This window comes from Pleurodeles waltl, chromosome 10, assembly GCF_031143425.1.
Source record: "Pleurodeles waltl isolate 20211129_DDA chromosome 10, aPleWal1.hap1.20221129, whole genome shotgun sequence".
Classification (NCBI taxonomy): Eukaryota; Metazoa; Chordata; class Amphibia; order Caudata; family Salamandridae; genus Pleurodeles; species Pleurodeles waltl.
The window spans coordinates 669,781,178-669,794,989 of NC_090449.1; the positions used below are offsets into that span (position 1 = coordinate 669,781,178).

General features: G+C 41.3%; 1 protein-coding gene across 1 annotated transcript in view; it reads right to left on the reverse strand.

Annotated features, from left to right (window-relative positions):
- Nucleotides 1–13,812, reverse strand: part of VIPR2 (vasoactive intestinal peptide receptor 2) — an 880,953-nt gene that overhangs the window by 159,577 nt on the left and 707,564 nt on the right. The window contains exon 7 of the mRNA XM_069211169.1: nt 3,455–3,605. Coding sequence (XP_069067270.1) covers nt 3,455–3,605 — 151 coding nt within the window. The remainder of the gene's footprint in view (nt 1–3,454; nt 3,606–13,812) is intronic.

The window sequence follows — 13,812 nt, forward strand, 5'->3', positions numbered from 1 at the left end:
AAATGTGTATTAATCTTTAAAGGTTATACATACAACTTTAAACTTCATTCCAATTTGGCAGAAACCCCTAATTCTCGTGTGAAAATGCACAAATATATACCCCTATGTGGATGATGAGCGCTAACCAAGGTAAATTCAATTACTGTATCATTTAAATTCCACTTCTTAAGGCTTAAAATGTGTTTTATTTGTACCTAGCAAGACCCTACCTTAGTCTACATCTGCAGACCTTCTCTCCCTTCTCCCAAGTCTCACACTCGCATACAGGGAGACCAAATCCAGCTAAATCGCATTAGTGTATGATCTGGAATGTGCAATGAGTGCTGATGCAATTAGCGCCATCGCTACCTTCTGCTACCGGAGTGCCCATCCATGTTGGTAGTGGCTGTGATTCTAACACATAAAAGTATCTCGTTAAATTTAGTACAGAGATATTCCTAAAATGGGACCCAGTCTAATAAGGATTTTAGTAATTGCCCTGATATATGTGAATATTTCCCAGTGTCCAATAAATGCTAGTCAGTAGAACCATTCGCTTTGTTCGGGTGGTGTTTTTTTCCTCATAATGCGATGATGGACTGATTTGCACTCCATAGCGCTAATGGCATTACTCGTCCTTTATGAGAGTCGAATGGGGGCACTTGTTCTTTGGCAAGACCAGGGATATCATATTGTGATATTAAATTTTTTATCAGTGGAGCACAGTACTGACTTCCAATATGTCTATAGTTTAGAGGAGATCTTCAACAAGTATATGCGTACCTCATTTGGGGTTTGGAAAAGGAAATAATCAAGTGGAGGAAGGTCATTTTGACTGCTACAATTTTGTGACACCAGGACTAATCACCCACATGCTATGAATGCAAGTCATGTTTACGTGTCTGTATCAAGATTTATAATTTATATGCATGGTCTGCTGTAGGATTGAGGCTAACTAAATTCCCAATTAAGTACTAGAACTAATCTGAAATGGGAACTGCTGTCTGAGGGCTGCCATCTGATCAGCATGTGTACAAATTTTCAATATCTGTGACTTTTTGAGGTGTGAGATACTGCGATATTCTGTTAGCTCGGTTAAAAGAGTGATTATAGAGCTTTGTGAAAAGATTGTCATCAACATACATCGCAAATTTTTAGGACTGTCACCTATTTACCTTCCATGTATATCTAGCTCACATTTCAGGGTTCCCCACTGCTAATAGCAGTGCCTGTGTGTGGACGTTGCCAGGACTTATTTCTCATATAGATGAGCAATAGTTTCCTTGCTTTCTTTGGTCATAGCTTCCAATGACAGCCTTGCCTCCCACTTACCTCCTGTCAGCAGGTTCCACATTCCTCGCTGTAGTCTTGGGGACATTCTCAACAGAGCCTTTTCTGTCCTGTTTTGCAGAGTGGACACATCTGCTGTGATATTCAGGATTCCACTCATCTCAGACAAAGATTTCATGTGATATTGTTAGCCTCTCATGTACACCACATCTTGCGACCTGGGAAAGTCTGACTTGCTGGAAGGAGCACCTATTTTTGCAGTGTAATTGTTGATAGTTCTTGGAACAACGGGCCCTTTGGACAAAAAAAAATTATGTCCATTTTCTTCTTGGCTGTCTTCAGGATCTGTTCTTGGACCTGAAACTGATGCACCTTTGTGAGTCCATTCGGAGGGGCATTTCTCATCAGGAACAAATCCAGCATCCTTTGTGTCTGGTCTAGCTCAATGACTGTGCCTGCATCAGGGCCCAAGGTAATACCGAATAACATTTGTACATATGCTTCTATGTCTTTACTCTGTACGCCACAGAACCTCCCATATGCTTATATTGTTCCTCCAAGTGTTGTTCTCCATTATCTGGTCTTTTATGGTGATGATCCCCCTTTTAGTTATTTTTAGCTCCTCATACCTGTTGGCCTCCACTTCTTTGAGGGAAAATACACTTTCTTCTACTGTCCCTTTTGATATCTTGGACCTCCTATCTAAGTTCAGACTTGAAAGCAATTAGGTCATCCCAAAGATCTCTTAAAATCCTTCATAAATGTCTTCATGATAGGGCCTCAGCCAGCACACGTTAATAGATTTTTTTTGGGGGTGGGACTAGAGCTGTCCTACAGCATAGGGAAACCCTCTCCCAATGGACTGATTTTGGTCCCGCTTAACACAACAGACTCATTAGGACCTTCCAGAAAAGAAGCCCTACAGACCCTGGCCCAATGCTCTACAGAACTCTGCCACATCTTGGACAGCTTTGTAGCCATCTCTTCACACCACTGAGAGGTGCCTGTAGTCAGAAATTTCACTCAAATTCTTTCACTTCAGCTTCAATCTCTTTTTGCGATTGTAGTAGGTGCTGCGCTTTCCACTGCACAACTTTCATACAAACCCCCAGGAGTTCTCCAGAGGAAAAAGCCCTCAGGATGGGCATACTATTACAGAGGAATGGGAGACATGTCTCACCAAAGCCTCATCATAGCCAGACCCTCAATTCATCTTTTTTACTGAGAAATAACATTGAGTTGTTTTCAGCACTCCTAAATGCATCACTTCTAAAGTGAAGTGTGCATCATTTAAATAAATTAAGTGCAGTGTTACTGTGAAAAGCACAACTTCACATTTTCTTTCCTGTGCACATAGGGCTTTATTAACTAACTCTCATCAACACACCTTAAAAAATCTAATTTCGAGCTGTGATACTAAAACAATGTAATGAACAGGGTAACCCTATATCATAAGCCCCTAAACTTGAAATCATTAGTCATTCATATACACAAAATGCTTATCCCGATCCTTTAAATCTTTAACCAAATGTTCCTAACCATATACCCTACACTCATCATCTAGCCTTTAGACCCCACACCCTATAACCATAACACTATAATTTCAGCCACAATCTCCTTAACCATAATTTCTTAACTTCCATACCAACACCATGACCCCAAACCTATACCAAACAAGCTTAACTCAAACTCTTAAGCCTCTGGACCATGCAATCATCCTTAACTCCTACCCAATGTAATTTAACCGTATACTATTAAACTATATTCCGATTTCAGTCTTTAACTCCTAACCCCACAACCCCCAAATAATAACCTCTGTGCAGCACACCCTTAACACATAGAGCAATTATAGCTTCACACTGCCCACACTTAAATATATTTTGTGAACACACAGTTTGGAAACTTCACCATTTTTAGAACTATTAACTGCGAAGTGTTATTTTAGAGGTGTTGTTTTCAGAGTAAGTTAGTGCCAAATTCATCAGGATGTCTTTCTTTGCTGTTTCAAACAATCTCAGGACACTATTACAAATTTCAAAATCTAAACCAATTTCAAAGATAACCAAGCACTCCACACCACTAGGTACAAGATGTTGTTAACACAACTTAAAAAAAAAAAAATATATATATATATATATACGTGTGTGTGTGTGTGTGTGTGTCAAAAACATGTTAAATATCTTACCCCATCCAATGAAAAGGTATAGCATGAGGTGTCTGTTAGGAGAAAATATAACCACAAGGAGTGTATGCAGGTAAAGTCCTTCAACTAATAACCAGTAGAAGTTTGCCATTGCACAGTAGTGAAGAAAGACCATAATAGTTTGACAGCCAACCTGGAAAATAAACAAATAAAAATTTTATTGGACAAATTGGTTAATCTGAAACACAATATATAGATTTATTTTTTATCTTCCAGGAAATTTCACAATGCATTGTGATATTGCAGAGAATCGTTTCACCGTTTTATTAAAACAGCACGTCACCCTTATCTTCCTCTTCCAGAGTTGATAAAATTTACACCACTAAGTCAGTTCATAGAAATACCTGTTAGTTAAAGTTCAGTGACAAGGCAACATCTGTGGTAGTTGGTGTTATGTACAAAAACAATAAGAAAAAGGAGTAAAATACTAGTATTTATAATGATAGTAGCTATTATTATTATTATTATTATTATTATTTTTATTATCAGTAATAGTAGTAGTCTTTTTATTGTTAATACTAATACAAATAATAACAATAGTAGTAATAATAATGACAACATCGACAAGAGAACAACACAAACAACGACAGCAATAATAATAATAATAATAATAATAATAATAATAATAATAATCATAATAATACTATAAAGCACGCACATTATATTTTAGCTTCCATGAGTGCCATAAGGCTAAAGACATGTTTAATAAGCATTTGTCGCTATTCAAGCCATGCCCACACCAAAGCAAGGGGCTTTGCACTGTCATATACCGAAATTATCTATGAACTAAGCCTGTGTGTAATTTTCTAATTCCATAGCCAGTTTAAGAGCACATCCTTGCATTGCTACTTCTAGAGTGCAATTAGACTGCTATGTCTTCTTATGGATGACCATGGCAAAGTAATCCATTTTGTCTGAAAAGGGTTTGTCTTGTGCAATAAGGTGGCAAGCTGCATATTCATGGGAACTGCTGGATAGCCTCCGAATGTAGGCCTTGGAAGTGCCCCTTCATATATATTGATAGTTGACCTCATCCAAAAAATATATGTGGGTTCAATCTGTACACACATTCAGAGGGAAATCCAATGATCGAGCTTACTTTTCAAGACTTCATTTGTGCATTTGAAGCTGTATAAATAATATTGGCTCATTTTGCAAAGTGATTTTTATTTGACAATTTTAAAAAGTCTCTTTGCATTTAAAGTGGGCCAGGATTGGATTGGACTGGATTGTACTGGATAAACTGGGTCAGTAGTTCTGGCCTGGTCAGAGATCGAGAGTCTAACAGTGGATAAAGTACAACAGTCACTGACTCAGTTGACCCAAAACGCTGATTGTGCTTCTATTGAACCATCTCCATCCATTTTCTTCAGATAGCATGTGAAGCAAAATGCTAGTCTGGCCAAGTCGCATCACAGGACAGCGTTTGCACATCATCCGCAATGTGATCTTCCTTATTTTTTGCGCAGTGGTGGGTGTGTCAGTTTGGTATAGTGAAAGAGACTAGCAGTAAGGATTCACAGAAATTCTGAATCATCAGTATTCATGAAGCAGGATCCCATCTATGAATCCTTGTGACCATCCGTGAACTCAGAAATTGAGGCATGTGTGGGACAGCAGTCCATGATTACCAGTTCTGAAGCTGTTTTAATGGCAAAAAAGAGTCTTTTTACAAAGGTCGCATCAGAGAAGCATGCTCTGTGGAATGCATGTCCTCTAGATACCCTTTTTTGCCCATTCCTGAAAATTGCACTGTGGAGCTGTTGCTTAAGGGCAAACTTACACTAAGTGAATGGTTACTGACTGAGAAGAGCAGCTCGTAATCTTTCAGTGCTTTGTGACTGCTGGAAGAGCCCCAAATCATTGACACACTTATTTCCATGTGGATTGCAAGAAGGGCTGGAATGTTTCTTTGACACCCCCATTTTCCTTGTGATTCACACAAGATTGCAATGTCCTCAATATTATTTTAAAACAGTGCCTCACAATGTCTGCACCATGCGAAATGCACATTTTGCGAGAACTTCGGATTTTGTAAGGCGGTGACTGTGACCACAACATGAAGGTAAGGAATTTAGGAATGATTTGCAATATGTTAATTGTGCTTCAAATAGTGCATACCATAAGCAATAGAAAAGCTGGACTGCAGTCTAGCATTTGCCAAAAAACACTTTTTAGGCATCGTTTTACCTGACTTAGACTATTGTCGCTATATATAAATATATATGTGTGTTTGTGCCAAGAACGTTAACATTTTTCAATTGGTGTAAGTGTGTGTGTGTGCTTGTGCCAAGAACGTCAACATTTTTATAATTGGTATAAAAAATCTGCAATTCAACTTCCCACATGCCAAATCCCTACAGGAGCTTCCCAGAAGCAGGCCTGGAATAACTACACTTGCATCTTCCAAGAACATTGTGTTAGAGTGGATACCAAAATCCTTCTACTAAATAAAAAGTATAACAGCCTAATTAGCAAGTGAACAGGCGATTACATGCACTACTTTGTAAAGTTGTACACTTGGCCCTGTGTAGCACAATGTTATATCTTGAGAATTATGTGATATTTTTCTACATTTATGTTTAGAGAGCAGTGCTCTTTAATTTCTGCAAAAAACAGTGTAATATGTAACATGTAGGTCAACGGTACAACAGTATTGTGTTTGTTTTTTCCAGCAGTTAGTAGATAGACCTGACATACTTAACATCCCAATCGTTTGCCTTTACCCCTTATGCTTGATGAACATGGTTTTGTTGGCATTAGGACTCTATGCATTTTACCCCGCTTACCAGGGGTGAAGTGCTTGTGCTCTTTCTGGAAAACATGGTAAAAAATGTCCCACACATATTTAGTACTTTTAATTTACTTACAGCCCTCTAGTAAATTGAACTAAATGTTACATGTACTGACAGTGAAAAAATCCTATAGGTATTTTTTCACTGTTGTATGGCTATCACTCCCCTTGACTAACACTGGGTTACCTTATTACATTTAAAATGTAACTTCAGTTTGGAACTAGATAGAGGAATGCTGCCTCCACCCAGATACATTGTAATTTAAAATCATCTTTAATGGTAAAATCAGATTTTAAGTTACTATTCTAAAAATGCAGCTTTTGGGAAGTTGGCATTTTGTGCCTAAACAAAATGTGCCTTTCTACCAGTGTCAAAGGTTACATGACTGCGAATAGCTCTCCTCTGGTGGGAAGTGTATTCTTTCCAGAAAAGGCATAAAAGAGGCTGAAGTTTTAAGGAACCTGACACCAGGCCTGCCCTTGCCTTTGTAATCCTAGATAGTTTGGAGCCAAGACCATGATAAGGAGAAGACCTGACCAGAACCAGTGTTTGGGGTAGGCCAGGGAATTCCCCCACACAATTTCTGGCACCAGGTATAAAAAAGACTTCTTCAGAACATAACATCTCATCAGAACAGTCCTGGACCTGTGCAAGATTCAGAAGAAGGAATGGCCTGCTGTATGAAGAAAGAAGATAGGACCTGTTTTCCTCAAACCCAGACTCCCCAGATGTGCCTCCAAGGGTCAGTAGGCTGATGTCCTGTTTCAGCTATAGCAACACAACAAGCTTCCAGAGCCCTCTCCCCTGCAACTGCTTAGCTGACTCGTTTCAACTGGGCCTGCCTAGACCTGCCTGGACCTCCCTGAGCACTGCTGCTGGCATCTGCTGAAGTGAGTCTTGATCCCCAAGCACTGCCCCCAGGTCCTATACCTTTGGCTGGCATCAGAGAGTAGACTCCTTATGACCTCAAGGCGAAGATACAAAGGTTTTGAGTTCCTCGTGGCCGTGACCTCTACATGGCAAGTGACACAAAAGCTCAGCAAGATCTGCAATTGTCTCTTACAGCAGCAGCCCGCATTGACCACCAACACAAAGCTCCAGCAACAACCGGCTCTTCATGCTACCACTGTGACAGTCCACAATGCCTGACTTGTTTTTCTCGCTGACAATGACCTCCTCCATCAACAGCCTCGTGGCTCCCACCAGCACAAACTGCAGCTCCTCACAAAGACTTGAGAAGGTACGTTGTCAGCAAATTTGGTCCCTGTATCTGGCCGACACTCCATCTCAGTCAGCCTGAGCTTGTGACTTTACCCCAGTCTAGCACAGCCAGATAACAGCATGTGAAGCTTTCTGCTTTTTAGTGTTACTTTCTCCTACAACTTTAAAAACTGATATCTTTGCTACTTTTGATTGGATTTTTGGTGTCATTTTATTTATGAAAACTTACACTATTTTTCTAAATTGGTTTAGGATCTTTGTTTTGTTGTGTTTGCACTTTTTTACAGTTTGATGGCTGCATGAATACTTGACACATTGTCTCTGAGTTAAACCTGACTGCTTTTGAGACAAGCTACCAGAGTGTTCAAACAATCGATTGTAAAATGTGGCTACTCACCCGTGAGGGTCTTAAGGCACTGGGGGGAAGAAAGGGTGCTTAGGATCAGTCGAAGAGCTAGGTCGTGAGGTCCTTCCTGAACTGTGACAGAGTGGGGGATTGCCTGAGGTGGATGGGGTGGGTGTTCCAGGTCTTGGTGGCAATGTGGTAGAAGGATCTTCCTCTGGCTGTGGTTTTCCAGATGTGGGGGATGTTGGTGAGGGCCTGGTCGGCGGAGCGAAGTTGTCTGGTGGGAGTGTAGAAGGAGAGTCTGTGGTTGAGGTAGGCTGGTCCAACATCGTGTAGGGCCTTGTAGGCGTGGGTCAGGAGCTTGAAGGTGATTCTCTTGTCGATAGGCAGCCAGTGTAGGTCTCTCAGAAGGGCAGCGGTGTGGCTGTGTCAACGGGCGTTCTTGATGAGACAGGTAGAGGCGTCCTGGATGCGTTGTAGTCTTTTTCGGGTCTTGGCCGTGGTTCCGCCGTAGAGTGCATTGCCGTAGTCGAGGCGGCTGCTGGCGAGGGCCAGCGTGACTGTTCTTCTGGCTTCGGTAGGGATCCACTTGTAAATTTTACAAAGCATGTACAGGGTGTGGAAGCAACCCGATGAGACGGCGCTCACCTGTTGGTCCATTGAGAGCGATGAGTCTAAGATGATGCTGAGGTTGCGGGCGTGGTCAGAGGGGATGGGGGCATTTGTGAGGGCAGTAGGCCACCAGGAATCTTTCCAGGCGGAGGGTGTGGAGCCGAGGATTAGGACTTCTGTTTTGTCCGAGTTCAATTTGAGGCAACTGTCTTTCATCCAGGCGGCGACTGCTTTCATTCCTTCATGGAGATTGTTCTTGGCGGTGGTCTGGTTGGTGAGGGAGACTATCAGTTGGGTGTCGTCAGCGTAGGAGACAATGTTGAGTGTGTGGTTTCTGATGATGGCAGCCAGTGGGGTCATGTAGAAGTTGAAGAGGGTGGGACTGATCTTGGTGGCTTCTGCGAGAAAGGGGGCGAGTCGGACCTTCTATGTTCTGCCGGTAAGGAACGAGGAGAGCCATTTCAGAGCTGAGTCTCGGATGCCAGTGTTGTGGAGACGGTTGCGTAGCATGTCGTGTGAAACTATGTCGAAGGCAGCAGAAAGGTCCAGGAGGATGACAGTCTCACCTCGGTCGAGGAGAGTGCGGATGTCGTCTGTGGCGGCGAGGAGGGTGGTATCGGTGCTATGGTTGCTTCTGAATCCTGACTGAGAGGGGTCCAGCATGTTGTTGGCTTCCAGGAAGGCTGTGAGTTGTTTGTTGACTTCTTTCTCAATGACTTTGTCAGGAAAGGCAGGGGGATGGGCCGATAGTTCTTGAGATCTGTCGGGTCCGCAGTGGGTTTCTTCAGAAGAGGTTTGATCTCAGTGTGTTTCCAACTCTCTTGGAAGTTGGCAGTTTCGAAGGAGCGGTTGATGGTATGCCGGACTTTGGGTGTGATGATGTTCCTGGCTTAGTTGAAGATGTGGTGAAGGCAGGGGTTGGTAGGTGCTCCTGAATGGATGGTTGCCATTATGTTGCGGGTCTCGCTGTTGGTGATGTTGTCCCTAAATACACCTGAGTTAGGCCCGGGTGTTTTTAGGAGCTTTTGTGGTTCATCCTGTCAAGGACTGTGTTTATTATTTGAGTGGGTTTTCCACCCCTCTCACCTAATAACTAGGCCAGGGAGTAACTCTAAGTACGCCAGAGTAATTAGAGTGATTTTGGTGACTCCATGTCACTCTTTGACATGGAGTTACCAATAATTATGCAATTATGCCCCTGCTATAATAAATAAATAAGTACAGATACACAAATCTAGCAAGTGGGAGTGGCTGCTGCTTGTGTTGTTGTGCATTAATAAAGATAGAGCTAAATCCTAATAGTAACTTTGTGGGAAAAATCACATTGATATTCATGTTGTGTTACATTTAGCACTATTTCTTTGGGCAAAATGAGCCCTTATGTCCATGTTGGATAAAAGGGAGCATTTTTGCATTAAGAAAAGAGCACTAAATGCCAAAGTAATTATGCTAAAGCAAATTACGTGAGTTACGCCTACCACAACCAATAACGCAATTTCTTACATTATTGTTATGTGCAGTACAATGAAATGTTCCTATTTTTGTTTGGATAGATTAAATATAACAAGTGATGTACTAAACTGGCACTGACTGCTGCAAAAAGCAATAGAGCAAAATAACATATTCTTGCCAAATAACAAAGTCTTGAAAATTTGTGGATTGCATCATGTTCACAAATTATTGCTGCACACAGCATATAAGTATATTTCCAAACCATTTTTGCACTTTGCACTGCTTTGAAATGGTGCTGAAAAATTGCCTACTCTGAGAAGTACTGGTACATTTTCTGCATGAAAAGCTTAAGTTACTATTTAAAGCTTGATTAGTATTCATTATAGCTATTCAATTGTTCATTCTTCCACTGGAAAATATTTTCCCCATGGGGAAACTTCTTATTCTACACTCCTGTTAATTTTGGGGGTTGTTCCTACCCTAGAAGGAGACATACTCATGCTCTTAATAGGAAAACCTCTTCAACTGGTTGCAAGGGTGGAATGAACAGATAAACATGTAGGGCCCTATTTTGAGTTTGGTGCATGGGAAAGCCCGTCCACCAAACACCTGACAAGGTGGCCTCCACGTACATTGTGACTTGCCCACTGGAGTTATTAGGCGTTTCTCGCTAGGTAGAAACCTGAGCTTCCTCCAGCTGGCCTATTGGGAAACAGGCTACAGCATTGTCTCCGACTCGTAATCAAGCCAGCGGCAATGCTGTAGCCAGCAGGTTGCACCAGCACCCTCGCAATGTTCACTGTCTGCAGAGCAGACAGTGAACATTGTGAGGGTGCTGCCCAGGGGGTTCCCTGTACTGCCCATGCCATGAAAAGGCTGGCGGAGAATGAGGTCAAAATCCCCAGGGCACCGCTGCTTGCAGCGCTGCCCTGGCAGATTAGGTCCACCACCAACCTCCAGACTGCTGGGATCTCTCATCCTGAGCTGGCGGTTCACTGGCAGCCCATTTGCAAGGGTTGTAATGCAGCGGTCGGACCACTGCATTGGCGGCAGGCCGACCACCATCGTGAGTCTGGAGGTCTAGTGACCACCAGGCTCGTAATGAGGCCCTTTGTGTATGCGCACACATCCACAAGGCTGAAGGTGCACATAACTTTCCCCACCCTGAACGCTCACTCTTGGATCAAGTGAGAATATTAACTAAAACTCTATATCATGTTGGGGTAATATTATGTATGAGTAGATTGATTTACTAGAGCCAGCTCATCAATTTTCAACTAGAATAGTGAAATTCAACCTGTAAATCAAGTCACATGCACATGGAAATTATAGAGGCCAGTTACAAGTGCAAATAACTTTGTGAATCGGTTCTTTAGTGTCCTTCCCCTAGAACAGTTATACTAAAGAAGGAAAATTATGATTTCTCTCTATTTATATGAATTGGACACTAAATCCAACTACCTTTATATTTACCTATTAAGTGGAAAGAAGCTTTTTGGTGTGAAAAATATGCACCTTTTAGTACTGGCAGAATTTGAGCACTACTATAATACAATGTGAAAAGGGATCACAAATCCAATTACATACTGTGAGCTATTTTCGGGCTTAAAGTACGTTTTAAAATGTGATTCTGAGAGTTTTAAGGGGTCCAATGGGTCTACTGGACTTGCTTGGAGATTTCCTCTTTGGCCGTCTTGATTTACTGTGCCAAATATTTCAGTCATGTTCTCAGCTGGTATCTCAAAAAATAAACAACTATTTATCTATAGCAATCATTTTGTACCTTGAAACAATAATACTGTGCATTATTCTGCCCTACAATAGTTGGGCCTGGAAGACCAAGTCGAAAAATAAACTTTTATTTTCGCATTACCCATATCGAGAGTCAAGATGACTCATGATGATAGTGATCTTAAATCCCTTATTGCCCTACTGCAAAACCATAATTTGTAGATTACTTTTTTATTTATGTTTGCATGAGTATATTAATCCGGCTTGGTATAGAATAATTTACATCTTCTGAAATTATTCTATTTTCTTTGGTACATGTGCCTTTTATGAGAATATTGATTAGACTCCTACTGCATAAATATTGCCAACGATGAGTTTCTTGTGCAACATCAACCCATTGTAGATCCACATGCTGTGCAAATGTTTTATTTAGCATCACTTTACCTTTAGAAGTTTGTAGGATGTGTGAGTATTAGCATAAAAATATGTTTCATCAGCGTTTTTCCTTTGCTAATACCTGTCCTAACTGTTCAGTAGGTATCCCCCCCTTAATACTGACTGCAAACTATTGTGATATCAGGATATTGTGTAAAAAATACCAAGGACAAAATTATCGAGATGGTCAGTTTATATAGGTAAGTACACATTGCCTTTACTGAACTTCACGTCTATGCATCTTGAAGATGTTTACATCTTCAAGGTACATAAAAGTGGAGTTAAGAAGCTGTCATTGTACTAAACCATTGACTATGGATGATGTGATACTCTTTGTCAGTTTAAGGCAAAGTGGTGTCATACAGAGGGACATTTTGGTCCTCTGCTTTATGTCACATTAAATCTTAATAGGTACACCAGTTGTTGATGCCCGAATGCTTTTTGAACCCAAGCACTGGATGGTGGAATAATGCACAGCATGTGAAAGCTTGAGGTTAGACATCAGCATCTGTTTTGCAGGGCCCTTCTTTTTAGATTGAAGACTGCTAATAAAAGATTATTGATCTGTTGTGACTGTTTGGAGGTTCATGTGCATTCACAGTGTATTTCTCCTTCCATTTCTTCCAGATCTCAAACTTCATTTAACCGTAATACAGACTGATGTATTCTTCCCAAAATCCTTTCAGCATTTTTCAGCTCATTGTTGTTTTTATTTAGGACAGTTTCCATTATGGCATTGATGGACTTAGCCTTTTCTGCAGGGTCACCCACAAATTGTTGGTCTTCATCACTTCTGTTTTCTGAATCCATTTGTGTTAGCTTTTAAGGCTGTGTGCACTTTACCACTGCTAACCAGTGCTAAAGTGCTTGTGGTCTCTCCTTTAAACATGGTAAAATTGACTTACACCCATTTGTCACATTTAATTCACTTGCCCCTAGTAAAGTGCTACTACATGAATCTAGGACCTGTTAATTAAATACTGCTAGTAGCATGGTGCATGTGTTGTGCCACCTACTAAGTAGCCCTTAAAACATGCCTCAGGCCTGCCATGCCAGTGTGTGCAGTTTTAAAATGCTATTTCAACCTGGCAAAATAAAGCTTTTGCCAGGCCTAATTCTTTCTTTTTAATACATATAAGTCACCACTCTGGTAGGCCCTAGACAGCCCATAGGGAAGGTGCATTGAATTTAAAAAGTTGGACATGTACTTTCACATGTCTTGGTTAGGACACATTCTCAAATTTGTTTTTCACTATTGCAAGTCATGCCTCTCCCATAGGACAACATTGGATTACCTTATTACATTTAATAATTGATTACTTTTGTGTGGGAGCATGCAGGAATCTCATGTTTGGTATCTGAGGAATTTTAATGTCTTTATTGGAAACAGATTTTAAGTCACAATTCTGAAAATGTTGATTTAACAAAGTTGGGACTTTCTTGCCCTAAACATTTGGTACCTGTAGCCTGCTGCTGGGTCACAAGGTTAGGCGAAGTGGGCAGTTGGCCTTTGTGTATTCCTCCCAGACAGCCACATAATAGAGGACCTGAGTATTGGCAGGATAGGCCAACTGGACTTGATGAGGGAGGCACAGCTGTCCCCTGTCACACTTGCACTCTAAAGACACTGCCTCAGCTCAAACACAAAAAACTTCACACTAGCCTATTGTGATCACAAAGAGACTGGGACTAGGGCATGGAAGCAGGAACTTCACCTCTGTGAGGGGACAAACTCCAGAGATTTCTTT